Source organism: Pyxicephalus adspersus, chromosome Z, assembly GCF_032062135.1.
Source record: "Pyxicephalus adspersus chromosome Z, UCB_Pads_2.0, whole genome shotgun sequence".
NCBI classification, from domain to species: Eukaryota; Metazoa; Chordata; class Amphibia; order Anura; family Pyxicephalidae; genus Pyxicephalus; species Pyxicephalus adspersus.
In genome coordinates this window covers 14,547,812-14,572,458 of record NC_092871.1, presented here as the reverse complement: position 1 = coordinate 14,572,458, position 24,647 = coordinate 14,547,812, and the positions used below count along the sequence as shown (strand labels likewise).

Sequence of the window (24,647 nt, the reverse complement as noted above, 5' to 3'; positions counted from 1 at the left end):
TACATTATACCGAATTATCGCATTTTCAGTATTTTTCATTTATTTATGTGTTCTTGTTTAAGCTGATTTTTGTGTTTTTCCTTTAATTTTAATAAAAGTTTTTTTTTTTTTTTTTTACATGATTGTGTGTTTCAAACATTTTTTATATTCGTGATATCTACTAGAACCCTATTTGGACATATTTCTGTAAGTTAAAGGTCTACAATTTAAAAAAAAAAAATTTCATGAAAACCTGTGACGCTTTTGGAACAGAAATCTAGAAATCAGTGTAACGCTCAGGTGGTTAAAGGCCAGGGAATGAAGCGCCAGGTCATATGTTCACCATCCTATTCTTTTACTGTACACTAGCCAAGAGATATTGTTCAACCAAATTTTAGAGATTCCATTTTAAGGGAGTTTTTGTAGGAATATGTGTGTTTTCCATATTTTCCCTATAAAATACTCAAGTACCAATATCATATTACAGTGCTGGCCCATCTATACTTTTTATTCTACAGGTATTTGCCTATAAGCCCCAACACTTATTTTTAAGTGAAAAAGCACTCCAAGCATGTTTTCTGAAGGAATATTTGTATTTTCAATATTACAGCACAGGCCCATCAATACTTTTTATTCTACAGAATGGGTAAATATAACGCTTGTCTGCCATACACTGAAATTTGGGTTCAATGAAGGACTTTTACCAAACCCATTATAAACCTTATCTATGAATATTTTCCAATCACTACTCAGTAGTGATAAAGGCACAACAAATGCTAGCTGGCTATATACAGATTTTCCTTATGAAGAGATTCTCTATATAACACAAAAATTAACACTTTTTTTTACTTATAATTCCTGCAATTATGGAAAATGACATGTACACTATACTGTGTGATTTTATAGAAGTTTGATAACAGCACCGATGACCAAGAAAAATGCATTTCTAACAACACCAGTTTCAGTTCTGCAAAATCTGCTTTTTAAGTACAGTCAATTCTTGGTTTTGTCAACAATCCCCATGCCATGGAACTGCTTATATTACAACGAATAAAAAACACTTGTAATTTTATTTAAGAAGTTGTTTAACCTAATAATGTTTAGTATAACACATTTAATCTTTGCTGTTCTCTGCCAATGGTGATGTTACTTTTATTATTATAACTATCTACAAAATGCACATTGGACTTACGTGAGAACAAATGACAGGTTGCAAGATAACATGTTATTACAGAATACATAAGGATCATACTTCCTTTAACGCTTCCTATAGACTACAGTACTGGAGTGACAATGGAGCTGGGAATAACAGGGACCCTTCTCTTGGCTGTCTGTATCAGCCTTGTTGTTTACTTTTTTAATTATAAAAGGAAAATGAGGTGGAAGAATATGCCCCCTGGACCTCCCCCACTGCCAATACTGGGCACTATGCTGCATGTAAGTCCCAAGGAATTGCCCAAGTCTTTGGTAAAGGTGAGTACAAACTCAGATTCAGACTAGTGATACATTTATATTAATATGGCTGAAAGAAAATAATTCAACCAAAGTGTTACACTCATAAATCCCTTAACCACAAGAATGTGTTATAATCCCACTAGTCTAGATCTTGGTAACCACATATAAATATAAATGCACAATAATCATAATAAAATGCCTGGAAATCAGGTGGAGTAATTGGGCAAAGTAAAATAAAACAGGCTTCCAGTACATTGTAAGGGTATATTAGGCTTTGAATGATCTTTGTGTTCCTTTGTGGGAATTTGCACTATCTTGGAACTGTAATCCTTAGGAAAAGTACATCAAGTGTACCTAGAAAGAAATATAATGGCTGTCAATTTATAGCAAAGCAACAGTTTTACTTTTATTTCCCCTCCCTAGCGGAACATAACCACGTTTCTGTTACTTCCTCACATCTCTGTCCAACGTGTTTGCCCAAGAGTTCACATGGAGTAAGATACACGCTTCTTCATGCACAGAAGTCCCAGGTTTTTTTATTTTTGCTCCCAGTAGCTGAACACGGAATTAAGGAAAAGTAAATACGACTTTCTGTTGAGTTAGCTATTTATGCAAACTTGTTTGATTGCCCAACATTGGACCACAGGGTTGCTTTAAAGTTTGGCTTATACTGCAAAAATAATAAATTGACGGTTCTTTTCCATTTTATATAAACATAGCAATAACAGATGTAAAGTTATGCTTTTTTTAGCAAACAACACTTTTGGTCTCCATTCAGTATCTAGTCTCTGCAATTTTCTTCCATACAACTGAGACCCCAGGGACAGTGTTCCAGATACACCTTGGAAGTTACAGTGTCTGTAAGGTTACATTTTAACAACTCTCATCTATGTTTTCAGCTAAGTGAGCAGTATGGACCAGTGTTCACAGTCTACATGGCCAATGACCCACTAGTGGTTCTAGCCAGTTACGAATGTGTTAAGGAGGCGTTTGTGGATCGCAGTGATGCATTCAGTGCCAGAGCAAAAACTGATCTAGCCACTCTGGTTTTTAAAGATTATGGTGAGCTTAATTTTTTTAATACTGTAGTGTCAATGTTATTATTATTATTTTTAATAATAATAAACAGTATTTATATAGTGCCAACATATTACAGATTAAATAGGGGTTGCAAATGACAGACAGATACAGACAGTGATACAGGAGGAGGAGAGGACCCTTCCCCGAAGAGCTTACAATCTAACATGGTTTATCTATACTTTATAGCACTGGAATCCTTGAGCAATGCCTTTTCTTGTTAGATTTTGTTGAAAGCTAACACATATTCAGCAATCATGTGCCTAATGATAGTTGTATCTCTAATTCCTATAAAGCCAACAGTATTTAAAGATGAGTGATTTTGAATAAAAGGGTTTTGAGGGTTTTTTTAAATGTGGAGAAGGCCTAATAGGGCATGGAAGAAAGTTCCAGAGAGTGGGGGCAGCTCTAGAGAAGTCTCGAAGTCATGCATGTGATGAGGTTATGAGTGAGGAAGTCATTAAAAGATTGGTAGGTTAAGTAGCAGACCTTCCCAACATCTGTTGAAGATGCTGTAAAGGTAAAAAAGTGAGGGAGTCATTAAAAGATTGGTAGGTTAAGTAGCAGACCTTCCCAACATCTGTTGAAGATGCTGTAAAGGTAAAAAAGTAAGGGAGAAGGACAATTCCCTAGGTCATGACAACACTTAATTGAGCAGGCTAGGACAAGGTATTAGATGGATAATGCAAACAGGTATAATAGGAGAACTATACTTGCCCACCTTATAATGGAGATAACTTTGACTTTGGTTTGGAATTTTACACCACCTTTATCTCAAGAATGGAGAGTTATGACTTAATATCATCAAATGTTGGGCATAACAGTGTCCTGATTTTGCATCCAAATATGTTGGAGAAAACAAGTACACAATGTTTTAAAAAGTTTTCCTGTGAACAATAAAAGGTGTTATCCTGAGTAACGGGAAACGCTGGAAACAGATAAGACGTTTCTCACTCATGACCCTGAGGAATTTTGGAATGGGGAAGAAAGGCATTGAGGAGCGAATTCAGGAAGAGGCCTGCTGCATGGGAGAAAGTTTCAGAAAAAATGGAGGTTGGTGATATTTTTATATGCTCATGTTTTTTCATATACTGGTATCCTTTTAGGACATGTGGCACAATGTAGTAGAAGGCCTGCCTGAAGAATTTTAACAGAAAATTCCATATTTTTTTTACTAGTCTTTATCATACTATGTTCTTGTAATAATATGGGAAATGTTTATTCTTATATTAATATGGTTGTCCATTAGCTACACAGACTATGCAGATGTCGTGTTGTTACCTCTGACCATAATACTGGAACTAATTGGATAACACACAGGATGTTAACACAGAGTGATCTATCACAAAGGGATTCCTTGTCTCTCTCTCACTCTAATGATATATGCTTTAAGCTGCTTCAATAAAAAATCAAATGCAAATCAGAATTAGTTCAAAAAGTTTTTGGAAATTTCCTAGTAATGAGCTAATATGGCTCAATCCAATGATGATTAATACATTATTGTGTTGCTTTTTAATCAATGTTTATGCATGGGATATATATGTATTTAAGTGTTTTTTATGCATATATTCATGTATTTTTTAATGGTTATTAGAATAAATATGATTAAGTTTATTCTTTGTACCTAAAAATTCCTGTTGGTATTGTATTTAATATAATATAGGAATCCTACTTTCTCAATTTTTCTAGGCTCTCTATTTGACCCAACAGATCTGCTGCGGTTGGCTGTCTCAAATGTCATCTGCTCCATTGTTTTTGGAGAACGCTTTGACTATGAAGACGAGAAATTTATGACACTTTTGTCTTTACTGAAAGAACTCTTCCTTATCATTGCTTCTGCATGGGGCATTGTAAGTCTGCTCACTAATTGTAATATATTTATATACTATAATTTCACATTTTTTTTGGTAATTACTGTAATAAATGATTTTGGAAAAAATAAAAAAGTTTTTTTTTAACAGCTACTCAATCTCTTTCCTAAAACTCTGAAATTATTGCCTGGGCCTCACCAGAAAGTCTTCAAAAACACTGAAAGAATGAAAGAATTCATTCTTGAATCTGTAGAAAACCACAAGAAGACAATTGATATGAACTGTCCTAGAGATTTCATAGACAGCTTTCTAATAAAGATGGAGGAGGTGAGGAATCAACTTTAATTGTTTTCTGTTCTGTCTAATGCACAAAGAGAGAAGAAACTGCAACTACTAAAAGTCCACTATTTGTTCTATAGTATAAGGAAAAATGATTTTTAGTTGTCTAGAAATACTAATATATAAACACTTTTTTAAAATCTTCTTGTGTAAATGGTGATTGTTTTGGGCAACAAGAAAATTTTCTCCATTTAATAACTCTATCCATGACAAACATTTAACCTCATACATTAAAGCCTAAAGTTCAATTTGGATGAATATTTGAACAATGTTGACAATTCTTAGTGCTGATACTTTTATTGAAGATGCTAACAATTATTGACTTACAGGGATGAGTAGATGGTTACTTCTAAAATTCAGTTTGATAAGTTTAGATGATGGCAGTGAAAAAATACATTTGGATGTGTTTACGTCAAGAGTGTTGGTCATCACAATCCCAACCCATGAACTAATAAAATGGTCTTGTGATTATTCACATCAATGGGCTGCAAGAATGATAAAAAAGTAATAGTTTATTGCCCTGCCTTTTGTCAAGACATGCTTCCCTATGTTAAGTTAAAAAAGGGCAATGTGAATTGAGGACGTCCAAATCCAGGTTTCGCACTTTCTTTTACATCCTCATGCCAATAGATGGCTTGAGAGGTCAGGAAAATGTTTTGAAAGTGTTTCCTTCTTTTTAAACAATCAGCATAGCATGGGGCAACAAATCAGCTCTCTTGGTATTATACTTAGGTACCCAGGCCAAATATTTGTTTCATTCTTATTAAAGACCACAGAGATGAAATTTTATGAAAAAAACTTAATAAATGGGAGAGTGGTAGAACTTCATTTTAGAGGAGGGGTAAATGTGCTGAATTATCTTTTTTTTCAAATATTCTCCAATTTATAATATCTCTAATCTTTGGAATATTCTCAGGAGAAGGATAACCCAAACACTGAATTTCATTTTAATAACCTCTTTGGGACAGTCATTGACCTTTTCTTTGCTGGAGTGGAAACCACTAGCACAACTTTGAAATATGCCTTCCTCATCCTCCTGAAACACACAGAGGTGACAAGTAAGGAAACCTCATCCTGCTAATACCAACCATAAAAGAAATGTTTATACTATTGTGACCCTATTCTCAGTCTAAAAATGCAAGGAAGGTTGCTCCAGATGATGTCCACATTTATTGATCATGTACAATCTCTGCATCTTCACAGAGAAGATCCAAGAGGAAATAGACAATGTTGTTGGTCAGAACAGATGCCCCTCGGTGGAAGACCGCATGAAGATGCCATATACAGTTGCTGTGATCCATGAGATCCAGCGATTTGCTGATATTGTACCCTTGGGAGTTCCACATGCCACTAGCAAAGACACAGAATTCCGAGGATACAAAATTCCAAAGGTAAATGAGAAAAGTCTGTATGTTTCAGAGAATCTGACAGCTATAAGAAAAAGATCTATAGTGTTAGTTAATAACACATGAGGGCTCTTGATTTCCACCTATCTTCCAATGCAACTATTGTGAAAAGTGATATTTTTATTGGTCAGTTTACCAACCTGTAATATAGCAAGTATAAAAAAAATTACAACCCAACTAATTTTGTATTTAACAATCGAAAATCCGGCCTTTCCTTCAGTTTCCCGGTATGAATTTCAGATCACATTTTCAATACAGGGACTGTAGTACAGTGTTTGGCCACATATGTTTTGATGGCACTGTTCTGCAGAAACAGCTGTTAGGTCTTGCTTGCTACATTATAAACACGTTGCGTACCCTGCTGCCTGCTCCCTGGAACTGTGCCAGATGTCCACGGGTGCTGCGAGAGGAAGGCTGACCTGTGTGTGGAGGTAAGTATACCTTTCAAAAATCTTGAATTTTTGAAAATTCAGCACTTCTCAGGTCCGGAGGTTGCCGGATTTTTTAATGTCAACTGTAATTTGTTTTGGACATAGTAGGAAAGGTGACGGTATTTGCAACATTTCCTAATTTCTTGCTGTTTTTAGTTAGGTATATACATTCCTTTGCTATACATACTATATATAGGTATAGTTGTTTTCTATGTACAGAAAATCAGTTATAGTATTAGTCTACTTGGGAGTGACAAAAACATTATCAACATACAATTTCCAAAATTCACTTTAGGTCTTCAAAAAGTTCTTCTCTTTGCAGTTTCATATTGTAAATTAACTTTCTGTAAGGTAAACTTTACCGGGTAATACTCAAGGAATCAGAGTTGCTCCATTTTTTGCTAGAGGGTTCCTTGAGCAATGAGCAGTTTGAGGCTCTCCGGCTAGTTTAGCTGACACCAATATTCTATTTGGCTATCTGTAAGGGCGACATTTTTCAAATTGGCCAGCAATGTAGGAGGCATTCCTCCTTCTGACCACCACACTAATATACTGTGGGCTATCAATATAGTAGCAATAGTAGAGGGGTGCCCGGAAGACCTAAAAGTTATTTCATGGGGTTCCCCCTTGTTAAAAATTTCAAGAAACACTGGTCTTGAATATACTGATAGAACGAATCCTAGATTTTACACAGCCAATGCTTCTATAATTCTAAAGAAATACATGATTAATTAACTAGATGGCGTTCCGGTAATGCATTAGTAAGGGGTCCAGTTGATCGACAAATTCACTTTACTGCTAGCAATCTAGAGACTGCTAGCTAGCACATCAATTGTCAGCAGGCTCTATAATCGGTTAGACAAATGTGAAGCAATTTGGACCGCATGGGACCAACATACCCTGGCAGGGACAAAGGCCAGGCCATGGGTATGACAACAGGCACTTACAGGAGTGTAGATGTCTGGATCTAACATCTGGGATGGCATGGACAGTGATTTCCTTGGCCTCCCTCCTCGCCTCCACTACTGTTCCCCTCTACACTTTTCTTCTTTTGCCTTCTTTTTTTCCTACATTTTCTCAACTTGACAATTTGCATATCCAGATGGTGTTTAACACTAGCTCTGATTTGTTCTGGCACAATATATCTAAACCATCTGACACATGTGATGTTTACTGAGAAAGCTCTAAATGTTGTGGAATCTGAGTGTATTCACAATGGATGTACAATGTTAAATAGCCAAATATTACTGTATGCAATTGTTTTTTTTATTTTTCTAGTATTATTGTTCTTTGTTTGTCCTACTGAAAAACTTTCAATAAAAAATTACATTCAAACTTAAATCTTTAGTAATTAAAAGCAGCTGAGATAATATGTTCTGGATGTTCTATTTCAGGGTACAATTGTTTCCCCCATGCTGACTTCTGTTCTTAAGGACCCCAAGTATTTTAAACACCCAGAACAATTTGAACCTGGACACTTCTTGGATGAAAATGGGAACTTCAAGAACAGTGATGCCTTTTTGCCATTTTCTACAGGTATTGAACATAAAAAAATTAAATTTCTGCAAATATGCCTGCAAAAACAAAATGCTGAGGATTATGCTCGGTAGGATTCAATTCAATTCAATTGTCTTCAATAACAACCATCACAAGCCCAAATGAAGGGGCATTCTAGGATGCATTAATTACGTTTGCAGATTTTAGGTGGACTAACCTATTGTACTATTTTATTGGAAGAAACACGTTTGGATCTTTTCTTTGATGCTACAGATTTTCTGTCTTATTCTAATATGAAGGGCTTCCAGGACATTCTGTATATATAAACCCCTGCTAGTCAGAACTGTGCTACAATTAGTCTAGTCTACATTGTTGTGTAACTGCACCTTTTTCATTCTGGGGACCAAAATTCAATCACTATTTTTAGGACAGGCCTAAATCAAAATAATTGTAAGAATGTCCGAAGAGGTCCAATTTATCTTTACTTCCTTTCTAGAAGAAAATTGTTCCCAAGATTCTGATCAAGGACAGCTAAACTAAACCTAAACTATAGCTAAACTACAGGGCCATATGATAAAATCTAAAAAAATATGACCAACATTAAAAAGGCACAAAGAGCAGCAAAAAAAAAAAAAAAAAAAGAAATACATATTTTGTATGGCGTCTCCACATATCTAACATCCAGATACTTCACACACACATCTTAGCTTAAAAAATTTTGTCATATTGTATTCATTGAGTTTTTTTATTTTATGAAAATTTTAGTCATTTTTTACATTTTATTATTAATTTTAACATATGTATAATTTATTTTTCACAGGGAAAAGAAGTTGTCTTGGGGAGGGCTTGGCTCGAATGGAGATCTTCCTCTTTGTGACCACCATACTGCAAAAGTTTTCACTAAAAACAAACAAACCTCTTGCAGAAATTGAAATTACTCCAGAACCTGGAGAAAATGGTGTTGTACCTCGTTCATATGAAATGTATGTAAAGCCCAGGTAGCAGAGCCTTTTTTTAATAAAACAATTACCAATACATTTGTGTGTTTTTTCTGACTTTGGTTGTGAACATTTGTACACTATGATATTAGAGATTTTTATATGTCATTATCAAGAGAACAGCAAATCTACTCATAGTGTAAGGTCCTGGTCCAATGTTAGTGTTCACCAGATGCCAATCTCTCAATCTATCTCCACACTTGAATGTCCATTCAGATTTGGAAAACTAGGTGCACCTTTCTAGCAAAAGATTGCCTCTAGAATTTCAGTGTGAAAGGAATGTCATCTAATGAAGGACCAGGAGCTCACAAGAGCAGGACAAGGGACACAATGTGATACCAGACACTCCAAGATCAGTAACCAAGTAGTCCACAGATGATACAGTTCAGAAGAGTCCTGCAGAAGCAAGTCCAGAAAACGACCCCGGGGCCATACACAGTCTGCCAAAAAATGTATCCAAGAGTAAAAGACAAAGCAGGGTCACGGGTAAAGGTTCTTCCAGGCAGCAAACAAACAGTCAGCAACAAGTAATCCAGCAGATAGTCACCCAACTAGCAGGTCAGCCAAGCTAAACTGTACAACAGGTAACATGCTACAATGGCAGGGCAGGATCCTTACCAAAAACTGATCTGCCTATTGGCTGCAGCATATACTCCTTATAACCTTCAGCTGCACACAACCTCGGTGTATATGCTGGGGATTCTGAGATACACTTAATAGCTTGATCTTCTCTACTGCTGCAAGCAATAACATAAAAGGGAATACATAGGGCCCGCTAAATGGACGGCTCAAGAACAGATAGCATTTCAAATAGTCTTGCACCTTAAAACATAAAAATGGCCTTTCAAGTAATATTACATGTAATAATTCTGGTGATTTGGTTGGATAAACTACCCAAGAAACAGTACTTGTTTAAGGCTGAAAGTTGGATCTTAATAATAAGCACACTTTGTTAGCTTCACTCAGTGTTGCCATTTGGCAAGAGGCTGGGCACCTAGAGGCCATGTACAGCCACAGAGTATATTACATAGCCTCCAAAAGGGGTTCACCTGAAAAAATAAAATGAAGCCTTGAAAGTCATAGTGACACTCAGTGATTTCCATTCTATCATTAGCTGCAACACTGAAGTCCAACATTTTCTCAGTCTCAGAAGCCCCTTTTCTAACCTGATTGTAATACAGGAGAGGGATTCCTAAACACTCCTCCATGGCAGGGACATATTCTGTAATTCTGTTATAAAAGAGTCAGTTGGTTGTATATCATTACATATTAGATATATCATATATGAAAGCACTCATTATGGCATTACGGATGTTTCTGGAAACCATTGGATTTTGCCTTATTGGCTTCCTCAGGGGTTTATGAGAATCACATTGGGATCCCATATAAGTCAATTGGGAAGAATCAAGTGCTGACTGAGTTGGGAGAAAACCTGCATCATCTAGTGTGAATGGATGTTATGAAGAAAATAAATTGCATTGCAGGTCACAGGGAGTTATTGTATCCCTTGGAACAAGGGATATGCAAAAAATAGAGAAGAATCTCTGCTCTCTGTGGGGTGGTGAGATTTGTGCTGTGCACTAACACACTAAGATATATATATATATCAAAATACATCACAATACATAACTGCTTACAAACCCCCTTATTTCTCCTTTCCCTTTCATTTACAATAATATTATAAGGTGGTGGCACATTTATTTTTAAGATAAACTACTAAGTAAAAGGAGACACCCACCCTTCGTTTGTTTTTTTTTACAATCTGTATTTATTAGGAATTACAAAAACAAATGGCATACATTTTCTACAAAGTCACCATCTGTTGTGATAGATTTTTCCTAGTCACACAACCAATTACTACTCCTCATGCCAACGCAAACATAAAAGTGGGAAACGTTTTGAAGACCCCTATATACATGTGTGTGTGTCAGAGTGGTTGTGTGAGAGAATCCAATAACCCAATGCAAATCAAACTGGAATTCCATTTTATTATAATGCTGTTCTAATATACACAATTGCTATATTTGGTCTGTTAGTTAACACTCTGAACCAGTAATAGAGTTCTACTTTCTCTTCCTTATAGGGTAAGAAGGATTTCCTTATGTTATCTCATTCTTTACTGCTCAGTCGCTTGTCCACCTTGAACATTGAACTGACATTGTTGTCAGCAACCTGAAGTGTGCAAACCTGGTCATACTACAAACATCCCAGCATCTTAATATTAGCAAAGCTTGCTTTACACAATTAGCGTCACTGCATGGATTCAGATTAAAATGAAAAGTGACCAGAATATTATTCATTTGGTTCTATAAGAACTATATATTATTAAAAACACAACGTAATGGGCATATATCTGTGCTTACTCCATTTCACTTTCCTGTGCCATCCAATCACTGCTGACATTTTCTTCCTTTTTCTTTTAATGAGCGCTATATTCCTCAGAGAGTTGGTTGTCTTTCTATACCATTTTAGTGCAGTCGGCTTCTATAGTTATTCTCAACAAACCAACAAAAAACTCCAGGACTTTTCCCTATTGACTTTATCAGTGTTTAGTAACACAACACACAACATGGTTATAGGTCAGATATCTAGGTATGGTTCCTATGTTGGAATACTATCCTAAAATCACTGCACCATTATGACCCATAATTGGGACAAAACAAAAAAAAAGTGAATGCAAATATAACATTGATATTATACATTTCTTAGTTCCATATTTAAAAACTGTGAGCAAGTATTTATCTTACTGATCTGCAATAATGCTGCAACTTTTTTACAAGTACACTAAACTGTGCATACCATCTTATATAGCATCTACTTGTTGTAATGGAAGAGCTTAGAATTTACAAAAAGATTTGAGATGCTTATTGAAGACAGATTAGCTCCGGATGGTTAACTAGAAAATTCATGGAAAAACTACATTTTAAATGTACTTTTAACCTGATACCCCCTATGACCTTACAACTACCGGACCCTTCCAATATATTGACTATACTGAAAGCTCTCCTACTTCCTGCACATGAATTAGACAAACGGTACATTAAGAACATAAGAGCAATAACACTAGGGACCCAATTGCCAAGGGACCCAAAATCAAACGTTTGCTATGCAACCCCATGATCTCTCATTATGTTCCTAGATATTACATATACATTCATATCCAATATATATATATATATATATATATATATATATATATATATGTGTGTGTGTGTGTCCTGTCAGTTTGCTGGGTCCGCCCTGGTAGATTATTGTTTATGAACACGTGCGTTCAATGTACAACATTTGCAAAGCCAGAAAGTGACATCATCAATTCAGTTATCTCTGACCTGGGTTATGTACACAGGTTTCTAGGTGGAGATAGCATACAAACATATTATTAGAAATGCCATCCATTTAAGGAAAGTTTTCCTTTTATGTCCTGCAGAACACAAACACAGAAAAACCTTTATAAGCCTTTAGGCTTATAGGCTTATAAAATGCATAGCAATGTATTTTCACAAGTCAGCAAAATAAAAATTCCCATTGCATTATAAGTAAAAAAAAACTCTTGATAAGCTAAATTGTTTTGTGTATATAAAAAAGTGCCGATCGCACTGCTCATGTGTGAGTAGAATTAAGTTTGAATGACCAGCCAGAAGCCTCCTGGGATACGTCATGTATGTATCCTAGGGGGCTGTGGGCTATACATTCAGTCTTTACGGGCACGGCAATAATGAGAGAATGAAAAATTGTCCTCCCCTTTAATTATTTAAAAATTATATGGAGTAAAAAATGTGATAAATGTCCACTTTAAGTCCACTGTCAACTATAGGTAGTCCCAGAGTTAGTGACATCCGACCTACGTACGAGTCCTAGATACAAATGTGGCTTCCCTGCTAGTTCATGTGCAGGACAGAGGCTTGATGGGGGGGGGGGGGGGGGGGGGGGGTTTGCATGACTTGCAGAAGAAGTCTTTTGCTGTTCTGCAACCTCTTGTAACTCTTTAATGACCAGGATAAAACCTGCAGTTTTTTAATTTTACATATCAAAGCATAGCTTGCTCCAAAAAGTAATGAATATTTAGGCTCCATAAAGTTGTTTTTTTTTTTGCTTTTTGATTTTATACAGTAAGTGACACCACGCTGCCTAATAATATGTTGATACAAATATCTGTCCTAATTGTATTTATTTAAATAATATACCTGATCTGACTTACATACAAATTCTACTTAAGAACAAACCTACAGTCCCCATCAGGCAACACTGACCAAATACAATCCCCAAAACGCAACAACATGAATCAGGCTCCCTGATATTCAGTTCCACGTACAATTGATTATTTAAATATTGCCTAGATACTGTTAAAGCGTAACTAAACCCGGTATATATTTTCTAGGGTATTCAAGTTACTGGTAAGCAGTGAAAAGGAAAAAGAAACACAAATGCTTTGTAGTAGTAACATTAATGACTAATAAAATATTTTATATTATCACTTTTTTGTTTTTGCAGAACTACAATGTCGTTTTTATACCATGGAGGTAGATTTTTACAGCCTGAGAAAGGCTGCATTTAACATATATATATATATATATATATATATATATATATATATATATATATTAGACATATACCCATATGACCAGAAGCAACACATACACACTGCTAAGACAGCTAAACAAATTCCCCGTACTGCTTGCTGCAAAGAGGGATATGTGATTAACCATAACAGTTCTGAAGTTTCTTTCTGTACATCTGACATCAGCTCTTGACTAGATATGTCACACGGGTAACAGGTCAATGCCAACAACCTCTGGTTAATAATTTTGTATTTATTTTGCACTGTTTACATCCTATATTTTGCTTCAGGCTTTTTTTTTTTGAATTTGCGAGTTGCAACACACAGCCTTGTATTGTGAATAGGCCTTGATGGACTGAAGCTAACAGCTCCCCAAAATGTATACACATTACTGTCCATTCTGAGTATTTTAAGAAAGTTGTTAGCAAGTGCATGTTTGTACTTCTACGTGCTTCACAAAATTGCTTGCTCCTGTTTCTTTTCAGTGAACAACCTATATTTTCATTCATTTCAATGTTCCCAGTTCTCTAAAAAAAAGTGTTGCAAGAAATGTGAATAACAAGAAGTTCTCAAGCCACAAGGCTGACCAAGTTTTATTCCCATTTCCCTAAATTGGATTTGGATTTTTGACCTCTTGCTCACCTAGAACAATTGTTTTGTGCGGCGTCGTGTTATTCAGTATCATATATCTCATAAATAGCAATCTACAAGGAAACACGCCCAGCCAGCTGACAGAGCAAATGTATATATTTGTGTGGCTGCTGTAGCATACATATTACTTCCTGTGTTCAGAGCTTTGTGTACAGGGAAAATGGAGCTGGGAGTAACAGGATCAATTCTCCTGGCTATCTTTGTGATTCTCGTTGTGTATTTTTTTACATGGAAGGAAAAATTGAGGAGCCGAAATCTGCCCCCTGGACCTCCAACACTGCCCCTGTTAGGTACTGTTCTGCATGTGAGCACCACTGAAATGCCACAATCTTTAACAAAGGTAAGCATGCAAAACACCTAAACCTGCATTCTGTGGTTTCTCCCTTGGAAATAATCACCGCTATAACTCATTATTATATTATATTTATTACACAATGAGCACACAAAACATATATAGGTGAAGAGTGAACAATTAAACATTAAACAATAGGTAAGTAATAACTGTTTTGTATACATTGGGTATAGTATAGACATTTAATGTGTGAAATCTGCCTATTCTGTTTGACCTTTTAAAGTAAAACTAAAGATTTGAATTTCAAAGGGCAAACAGGCAGGTTTTTATTGCAGATAATGTCCTTTTTGCAATAAAATATACATACCTGTCTGTTTGCAATGCCGGGATATGCTGGGTCCTGGACCTAATGAACATTGACGGAAGGTACAGTATATCATTTTGACCTGGCCAAGAAAAGCAGAGGAAGATGGTGACGTTGGTGCTGGAGCAAAGAAAGATGAGTGCACAAAAAATTAAAATGAAATGGCGATCATGCAGGTGTTGGTATTATTTTATTGCAGAAGGGAATATACTTTTATTAATGCAGGATTTTGAAGGTATACTGGAGGTTAGTGGTCACAATTTGGTACTTTTTAGGAGAAGTTGCATCTGAAAATTCAATAGCTGTGGTCATAGCACCCCTCTTGGGAAGATAATCAACTTTGTGATAGATTCATTTATTTCCTGTCAAGTAACCATTTGCACAATTTAGTAGCAGTAGGATCTTGATCTCTCTCCCAGCTTCAACTAAAAGCATCTGTGTGAGGTCCGTTGTTTCTAGCGAGTTCAGTTCTAGGAATCAATCCCAGACTTGCACTACTTTTGTGACTTTTTATTATGGGGAATAATTTATATAGACAAAAAAGTTACATAAATAGGTAAAAAAAAGGCATAATCAGTTGTCTTTTTACTCCCTTGCCTCATTCATTTTGGTAGAGGATCCATGGAAAGAAAAACAGGTTTCAGAAAGGTTTACATGTAATTTGTCCAACTGTTTATTGAACCTTTATTTTTAGCAGATAAAAAATAATGCAAATTATATTACAGATTAAACTGCCAAGATGGCATTACAATTTTTTGCACAAATCCTTGTTTTTGGCTGATTGCCTGGTTTGCTTACTAGAAAGAAAAAGACCCCCTTTCATGGAAATTGATGACCTCCTGTCTTTGCACAGTACATTATGTCACACTTATGGGACTGCCCTTGTCCAACATTGTGCAACACAAGCTCTGTCACCTGCCATTTCCATCCCCACCACTGTTACTTTTGGGTTCTCAAATATTATTTTTAGGTATCGGGTGGCCAACATCTGGGATTAGGCACTTGGATGCTTGAAATCACGGTTTACCCGAGTTGTATTTCTTTTGCTATAATAAAGTAATAAATAATAAAATAAGTAATAAAGTTCTCTCTAGGTTGGATTGTGCCATTGTCCGTATTATCATTCATAAATGTTCTCCCCTTTGAGGGCCACCAGATAGAATTTAGTACAGGTGGATCTATATACTGGGTCACAATGACAGCTTGGCTCACCACGGATGATTGGGAGCCAGAGTGGATTCTGATGATGTAGTTCTGTAAACCTAATAAAAAAGAAAAGGGTTTTTATATAATATATGTATCAAATACAAGTCTTATATGGCCTTAAATAAGCCACAGAGTTGTCATTATACCCAACATGTTTTTATGCGACCTAGGCATTTAGACATGAATTACTTCTAGCTACAAAAGGAATAAATTATTACCAACCTATTGAACCTGTTATGTTGCTAGCAATATAGGTCTTATTACCTATGACAACAGAGAACATAACACCATGCAGTTAATGATCAAATGTTTGCTTTTTTGAGTTACAAAGTCACATAAAAGTAATTTTACATAGAGTCCATCATTATTCTTTTCCAGCTGAGTGAGAAGTATGGACCGGTGCTCACCATCTACATAGGCAATGAACCAATGGTGGTCTTGGTTGGCTATGAATGTGTAAAGGAAGCATTAGTGGATCGTGGTGATGTGTTCAGTGCAAGAGGAAACACTTTCTTTGCCAAGGCAATTTTAAAAGATTATGGTGAGGTACACTGAATATAATGCATGACATAAATTACTTTGAGATTAAGATCAAAATATGAACTGGGGGTAACATTACTGTGAATTTATTAAAGAATCAATCCACCCAAGTGATATTACGCACAGAGACAGAGGATTGTTGAGTGTTTGCAACTACTGTTGTATGTTCCTGTCCCTTCAGTTACATTATCCAAAATATAAAACAAACATTCAACAGGGAGATTTGGAACCCCTCAAAACTGGTGAAGAACCATGAAGCACAGATAATTCACTAAGATTAGGAATTTGTGGGATGGTTGAATTCTCCAGCGTCTACCATGAACAAAAATATCAGTTTTCGATGGATTGACCCTTTAAATAAATTCTAAATATAGTCCTGAAACTTATTGTTTGGTATTTCTTGATATTGAGCTGGATTTATTAAAGTTCTCTAAGACTGGAAAAGAAAGACTGTCATGGGAGATTCTGGCATTGATTTCTTAAAATCATTTGCTATTAGTTGGCAAATTTTTTCAATCTCGAATGAGATCTGTTCCAGGTTTAAAAGATCACCCAGGTTTCCCACGTTATTCTATCCTGAGAGATTTAGTAAATCAGGCCCACTGTATTGGATAATTTTGAGAATGTTTTTTTTTTTATATCCTTCTTTGACCGGATAACATGAACCAATGCCAGTGAAGGTTCTTCTAAGTGCTGGTTATAAGACCTAAATGGGTATGTTCCCCTCAGACATCTAGTTTCTTCACAAATGTAATCAGTACAAGAAAAAACTAAGCAGCAAGTAGACAAGGAAGATGCATTATTATACTGTGTATTTACTTATCCCAGTCCTCAACTGGTAAATGTATTAACCAAGGATTTCCTCAATAGGGATAGTATTAAGTAATGGGGAACGCTGGCAACAACTACGACGATTCTCATTGACCACCTTGAGGAATTTTGGCATGGGAAAGAGAGGAATTGCAGAACGGATCCAGGAAGAGGCTCATTTCCTGGTGGAGGAATTCAAGAAAAAAGAAGGTTGGCAACAAAAATGTTTAGTTTATAATTATATATGTAAATTGGAAAGATGTTTTTTCTGTTTGCATGTATATATCTCTGTTCTGCAATGTACTACTACACAATTTCTTGTTGCTTTTTAATCCTATTGACAGTCCTTGTCAAGCCGATGCACATAAGGCTTAATTGGCTGTTCCTGTTCTTTGATTTTGCTCACATTTTTCGGCATAGTGTGACATTGTCAACTTGATCATGAAGGGCAAAGTAACAGTGTCTCTGGAAAAGTCACCCTCCCCTTATTTTGATATATTTGTAAAGTCATATTACCCATAAGTGGGTTGGGTGATGCCATTTCCACAGACAGACATTTCTTGACATGAAGAAGGTAACATTGTCTCATTGTTATGGTTATCGCCTGCTGGTGGCACTAAATGCCTGGGTATAATGGACTTCCACTTGCCACCAGGCACATGGCCACTTCAAGAAAGATCTCTTTGTGTAAACAGCTGGGAGCTCCCGATTTAATGTTTTGCCTTTCCGAGGTATTCTGCGCCAGCAGGAGAGGCAGATACCCATTACTCTCCTAAATGCAAGCTTATCATTTATAGAGCAAAGGGACAGGTTCACTTTAATGCCCTTTTTCCAAGCAGCATTAACATACTTTTCTTTTGTTTCTGTTGAGCCATCTAAAATGAAGAAAAGAACTGGTTCACAGGTTTACTCTTTTTGCATATGAATTTTAAACTATAAATATTAAATACTGACAGATCCATGAACGACCGATGATGAACAGCCAATATACAAGTCAATGGAGAAGAGCACAGCTGGGTGCTGCTCACTCCACCCCCCCGACACTTTAATAGAGCAGAAAGGTGTTGTGTGTAGAGCAGTCATTCATCTGCCACTCTATTGTCGTTGGAAATGATTAGGAAAGATTGTTTCCAGCGACAAATATTGAATGTGTGTACATTGTCTTACTCCCCAGCTGGTATGTGTACTGTACTGTATGTGCCAGAAAAAGCTCTTCTACCAAAAGACCTTGGCTGCTGGCAAGTTTTGGGGTTTAACTCCACTTTTAAGGCAACATAAATGATTCTTACAGATGCAATAATTGGTAAGCATCATTTTTACGTACGTTCTTGTATGCTGTAGAATTTGATTATTACTATCTTTTCTTAGGAAACTTATTCGATCCAACGGATTCTCTTCGTTTGGCTGTGTCAAACGTCATCTGCTCTATTGTGTTTGGAGAGCGCTTTGACTATGAAGATGAAAATTTCACAAATCTTTTATTCCTGCTGAAGGAAATAATAAACACCATTGCCTCTAAATGGGGTATTGTAAGTAAATTCGTAGAATACACGTGATATACTTGGTGGGAACTATATATTCTCCCAAGGTTTAGATCTTACAATTATAGCAGCTTCACTTCTTTTATGTATGACTTGAAGTATTATAATAAAATATGCAGATGCATGAATGCAGATCTGTAATTATTTATGCATTATGCAAATGTATGGTTCTGCTATGCATTATAGCTATTTTAGATTGTCATGTAAATATATAGATATATATATGTACATTCATTTGAAAGCATTATTTTCGCTTAACACATACATTTTTCCTGTTTTTACAGTTGCTAAATCTATTCCCCAGAGCATCATTGTATATCCCTGGATCCCACCATAAAATCTTCACAAACTTTAAGAAAGTCAGAGAATTTATTATGGAGTCTGTAGAACATCATAGGAAGACTCTTGATAAGAATTGCCCTCGGGACTTCATTGACAGCTTTCTCATAAAGATGGAAGAGGTAATGTATGCTGACCAGTTTGTGCCTACAGTTTTTAACATTTCTATATGAAATGTCAAATAAAAGTTTCTATTCCTTGTTTCATTTTTTAACTGTTTAGAATATTTGTTAACTTTTTTATGGAGATTTCCCTTTACTTTCTGTGTTGTATTTCATTTGTGGTCTCCCAATAGGATGTGAAGTTGAATCTCCAACACAGAAAAAATAATGTAAAACTAAGGTTCTATCCCAGGGCTGTCCAACTCCAGTCCTCTAGGACCACATCATTGCCAGGATTTTAATAAGTCATACAGTAGAGTTCTGTAAACCTTACCTTATTAAATGTACTGATGCCTGTTGGAGTAATACTAAAAATGTAATCCACAGGAAAAGGACAAGCCAGACACTGAGTTCAATTCTGAGAACTTATTTGCGTCAATTAAGGATCTTTTTAATGCTGGAATTGAAACAACCGGTTCTACGCTGAAAAGTGCTCTTCTCATTCTACTCAAGCATTCAGATGTGGCAAGTAAGTAACATTATATTTTCTTATCCTTTTTAGGGTTCTTCTTATAAAGCAGTGCATCAGATGAACCTAAATAGGGGGATGGGTAGTTAGTAGGATTCAACTAATTAATCAAGGATAGTATTTTAGGTTGCCTAGCCTGGAAGAGATAATTATGTGATCAAGTGGAGGGATAGACAGGCTTTTATAGGCAGATTTAACAAAAAAAAAAAAAAAAAGTAAATAATTTTTTTTAATGTTATACAGTATAAATTTCTATATCATACATAGATCAACTAGCTAATGATAGACAAGCAATCAAAGTCTGTGAAAATATCAACTTCAGTTTTTTGAAAAGGTCTCAAGGTCCCAACGCGTTTCACCTTTAGGCTTCTTCAGGGGAGGATTGAGATTGAAGTTTAACTTGCATAAGATTTATATAGTCACAGTGATACAGAGTTGATAAAAACATCTGTGAGACTTCCACGCCAAATGATCCCAATGAGGGAAAAAGGGGAGGTTATGTATGGTAATATAATGTTATCAGCAACAGAAAGCAGACAATGTAGTGGAAATTGAATAAAGGCTTTAGAAATAGCTGGACTTGAAATTATTCCTAACTGAAATATGGCATCATTAAGTCATTGAGATCATATTTGATTCGGGTGAACACATTTAGCTCCAGGTATATTTTAGGGTGTTAGAGGAGTGAGGGAATAGGTTTGCACTGCACAGTATCAATGTCAGCCCAAATGCTGATTACTGATTTACTGGATTACCATACAATATGGGGGTTTGGATCAGTTTCAGGTGAAGGTAGACAACAGGGAAGGCGTTGGCAGCAAGCCGCAGTGCATCAGATATTCAACTGATGTTATCTGGTGAAGGCTGTGGATTGAACATTCAGCACACATTGCCTGGCAAAGAATCTTCCAGGTCCATTTGTTTTCAATAGCATTGACTGTTCCTCCACCAGAATATCTATACTGAGTGTCAGAATTATTGATTTATAAAAGGCATCTCATTGCTGTGTTTCTCAACCTTTTTAAGATGGGGAAATCCGTTCAGGGAACCCCTGCTATGATTACACTATTGCCTCAACTTTGCCTATGAATAAATATGTCACACATACATCTTTTCTCTGCTTGTTGGTAACCTCTTTTGTGCCTATAAATCTCTTCTGACTACAGAAGTCTGTGTTGATCTATTTCTGCCTGATATATACTGACAAAAATACCTTTGCAACATGGCTTATTTTTTTTTTCCTGTAAACTTACAATGTATGTAGAACAGCTTCAAACAGACAAAGTTATTCACCCAAAAATGATTTTTTTATGTGTTTTTATAGAAAAGATGCAGGAAGAGATAGATAACGTTGTTGGGCAGAGTCGAGCTCCCTCAATGGAGGATCGTATGAATATGCCATACACAGATGCTGTGATCCATGAAATCCAGAGATTTGCTGACATAGTTCCCATGGGACTTCCACACTCAGCCAGCAAAGATACAGTATTCCGAGGATACAACATTCCAAAGGTCTGTGCAGTTTACTTTTTAAATCAGTGGAATACCATTACTGTTTAATTACTGTTCTTTTCACATACTAGACCTGTTTTTTTAAGCTCTTCAAAACTAGAAAAGATGGACTTTCGGGGAGAGCCTGGATGATCTTCAATGGAATTGACTATCCAGGATTTGAAAGTTGTGCCAACTAATAGCAATTACCTTTTGGGAAATCCATTCCAGGTTTCCTTGGATCACCCAGGTTCTGCCATGGTTAGTCTATCTGCTCCAGTTTTGGAGAGCTTTAATAAATCAGATCCTCTATGTTAAAGGCAGGCTGAATTTCCAACAAATCCATAGGATTTCCATAGGCATAGGCATGCCAATATTTGCCTCCCAGAAAAGTTCATAATGTATCCTTAGTATAGTCATAGTCTAAGGCCCCGAACATAAATTAGACCATTTTTGCAAAAGCCAAATAACCTACCAATTTTTTTAGAATGTAGCATAAAACTCATGCAAGCATAAGTAATGCTTATGCTGGTTTTCTTCATATTGGTAACGTTTTGGCCAAGATAAGTATACTGTAATTGCAACATAATTGAAAGAAAAAAACAAAGCACTTATAATAGAGTCATATAACAACAGTGAAACACAAGCTACAGTGTAAACCACATCCTACCCCACTTCTTGTTTACATCTCATTAATACATTTGAAGGGTGGTGTCCTATTCTTCACATACTCTGAGGATGAGGGCCCCAACATAAACATGAAACGATGTTCACCAAGTTTCTTGGGAATTAACTCCTATCCAAGTTTGTAGCGTCCCTCTTTATTAACTGATCCTCCACAATACTCTCAGCAAGTAAGATGATGTAGTCCATTCCTCCTGGCTTGTTGCCCTTATTATCATAACCGCTCAGTATTCTGGAAGGACCCACCAATTAGCAACCAATGGAAAGTATCCACTTAACAAAGCAGTGACATGAGCTAACAAAGGATCCTCCTATACTATAGTGTAGAATTAAGAAGAAATTTTTGCAGGTGGAATTAAAAGTGGGGAACTACCAAGGAAGGTGGTAGTGGGTAATATTAAGTGCAGTAAGGAGATTAGTCTGAAGATCCTCTTCAAAAACAAATTATATGAAATAAAAATTGGGATACATTTACATTAGCAGAAAAAAGTTATTTTATTGATGCACGTGCTTGGAAAAAAAAGTATAGTTATATAATTCTAACTTTCTATATTTTAGGATACAACAATCTTTCCATTGCTTTATTCTGTTCTAAAGGACCCTAAATATTTTAAGAACCCAGAAAAGTTTGACCCTGGACATTTTCTAGATGAACATGGACGATTCAAGAACAATGAGGCCTTTTTACCTTTCTCCACTGGTAAAATCACAAACCTTTTTTTTATATTTATATTTACATTTTATTTACAGACTTTCTCGTTTAAAATAATAAGAGCAAATTATGATTATGGCTGTACTTTAGGTATGAATCTGCACAGGGCCTAGAGGTCTTTTGTGAGTTTGTAGCCCAGTTCTCTAATTGCTTGGTTGGAATTTTTACAGGAGCCCTGTGTAATTGCACTATTTGCACAAATTTTATACTCGCATACGTAAGGTGGTTTTAGAAGTGCTCAGAGGCATTTCCTATTATAACAGATTGCATTTATGTCCATGTATTATGGTCAGTGATATAACAGACTATTCTGTTACCAACAGGTAAAAGAAATTGTCTTGGTGAGAGTTTGGCCCAAATGGAGATCTTTCTTTTTATTACCACTATGTTGCAGAAGTTAAATATAAAGACAAACAGAACATCAGAAGAGATTGAAATAACTCCAGAACCTGGCAAAAATGGTGTTATAGTAAGATCTTACCAAATGTATGTGGAACCCCGATGAGGACACCATGGAGAGGATAATGAAAATGGAAACATTTGACTTTCTTTTTAAAGTTTGTTTAATTTACACAAACAGAATGTTTTTTTTTGATTGTGTTAAATATTTTTCATATATAAATGTCAATGAACTATGATTAAAAAAAATATAAACACTTGTTTCTTAATTTCCAAATAAATTTGTATAAAGTAAAATAAAAAATAATGTTTAAATAATGACCAAACACAAGTTAATATAAGAAATAGTAGTAAGTGGAGAACAAAGGAATGCCTATTGGGCTCTGCAGTAAATGCATGAAAAAAAAAAATTCTTGCTATAATAAATTTAGACTGGGGACAGAGGGTGTGGCATATGTACAGGTAGTCCCCGGGTTACATATGAAATAGGGACTGTAGGTTTGTTCTTAAGTTGAATTTGTATGTAAGTCGGAGCAGGTACATTATTTTAATAAATCCAATTTTAAGGGACAGATGTTTGTCTCAACATATTATTAGGCAGGATGGTGTCAGTTACTGTATGAAATTCTCACTGTGAGTTAATCACAAACAAAACAAAACTTGGAGCCTATACATTCATCAACTTCTGGAGCAAGCTGTGCTTTTTTATACAAAAAGAAACAGTTGCAGAATTTGTTTTGGTCATTTATCATTAAAGAGTTTGCAGAACACCTCAGCCCTTAAAATCACCCACAACCCTCAGCTGTGTTTAGCAAAAGATTTCTTCTGCAAGTTATGAAAATCAGCCCCTTCCGCCCCATCAAGCCTTCGTTCTGCACACGAGCAAGCAGGGAAGCCCCATTCATATCTAGGAGTATGTCAGATGTCCTTAACTTGGGGACTACAGATATATAAATATGTTACACAAATGCAAACCCTTAAGCTTTGGGTTTGATTTATTAAAGCTCTCCTAGGGTGGAGCAAATACACTTTCATCAGTGAACCTGGGTTATTCATCAAACATGGAATAGATTTCTTAAAAGTCAATAGCTATTTGGTAGCAAATGTTTTCAACCCTGGACCAGATCCATTCTAAGTTTGTTAGATCACCCAGCTTCACTGATGAAAGTGTATCTTCTCAAGTCTCACTTTATTAAATCAGGCCCCATGTATCAAATTGTACTCCAATGTTCATTTCTTATGGTGCATTCCTTGTTTGCTGCTTGGGTACCTTGTGTTCTGCAAAAAGAAAACATGTGACATTTTAGTTGAAAAAGAAAATAAATGAGCATGTAAAGCAATACAGCAAGGAAAAGAGAAATAAAAAAAACCTTGATGTTAAAGCAACAAATCAGGATATAACTAGGTATTTATCAATGGGAACCTGTTCAGTGGCAG

The 24,647-nt window shown here is 35.9% G+C and overlaps 2 protein-coding genes across 2 annotated transcripts; both read left to right on the top strand.

Moving 5' to 3' along the window:
- The first annotated feature begins 1,236 nt into the window (after positions 1-1,236).
- Positions 1,237-9,013, top strand: LOC140344151 (cytochrome P450 2C8-like). Its single transcript, XM_072431109.1, has 9 exons — positions 1,237-1,452; positions 2,334-2,496; positions 3,415-3,564; positions 4,201-4,361; positions 4,473-4,649; positions 5,578-5,719; positions 5,865-6,052; positions 7,893-8,034; positions 8,816-9,013. Exons 1-9 carry the CDS (start codon positions 1,273-1,275, stop codon positions 8,995-8,997), a joined length of 1,485 nt encoding a protein of 494 aa, XP_072287210.1. The 5' UTR covers positions 1,237-1,272; the 3' UTR covers positions 8,998-9,013.
- A 5,347-nt stretch (positions 9,014-14,360) lies between these two features.
- On the top strand, positions 14,361-23,470 carry LOC140344145 (cytochrome P450 2C8-like). The gene is made up of 9 exons (XM_072431102.1): positions 14,361-14,542; positions 16,443-16,605; positions 17,475-17,624; positions 18,783-18,943; positions 19,240-19,416; positions 19,783-19,924; positions 21,249-21,436; positions 22,658-22,799; positions 23,135-23,470. Exons 1-9 carry the CDS (start codon positions 14,363-14,365, stop codon positions 23,314-23,316), a joined length of 1,485 nt encoding a protein of 494 aa, XP_072287203.1. The 5' UTR covers positions 14,361-14,362; the 3' UTR covers positions 23,317-23,470.
- The last annotated feature ends 1,177 nt before the right edge of the window (positions 23,471-24,647 follow it).

What these genes read in the sequence shown, in the direction of transcription:
- LOC140344151 (XM_072431109.1), top strand. Translation starts at nt 1,273, where the DNA reads ATGGAGCTGGGAATAACAGGGACCCTTCTCTTGGCTGTCTGTATCAGC. An exon ending in TTCTAATAAAGATGGAGGAG is followed by an intron (nt 4,650 to 5,577) that starts GTGAGGAATCAA and finishes GAATATTCTCAG; the next exon opens with GAGAAGGATAACCCAAACAC. An exon ending in GAAACACACAGAGGTGACAA is followed by an intron (nt 5,720 to 5,864) that starts GTAAGGAAACCT and finishes GCATCTTCACAG; the next exon opens with AGAAGATCCAAGAGGAAATA.
- LOC140344145 (XM_072431102.1), top strand. Translation starts at nt 14,363, where the DNA reads ATGGAGCTGGGAGTAACAGGATCAATTCTCCTGGCTATCTTTGTGATT. An exon ending in TGCCACAATCTTTAACAAAG is followed by an intron (nt 14,543 to 16,442) that starts GTAAGCATGCAA and finishes ATTCTTTTCCAG; the next exon opens with CTGAGTGAGAAGTATGGACC. An exon ending in CTTTTTACCTTTCTCCACTG is followed by an intron (nt 22,800 to 23,134) that starts GTAAAATCACAA and finishes TGTTACCAACAG; the next exon opens with GTAAAAGAAATTGTCTTGGT.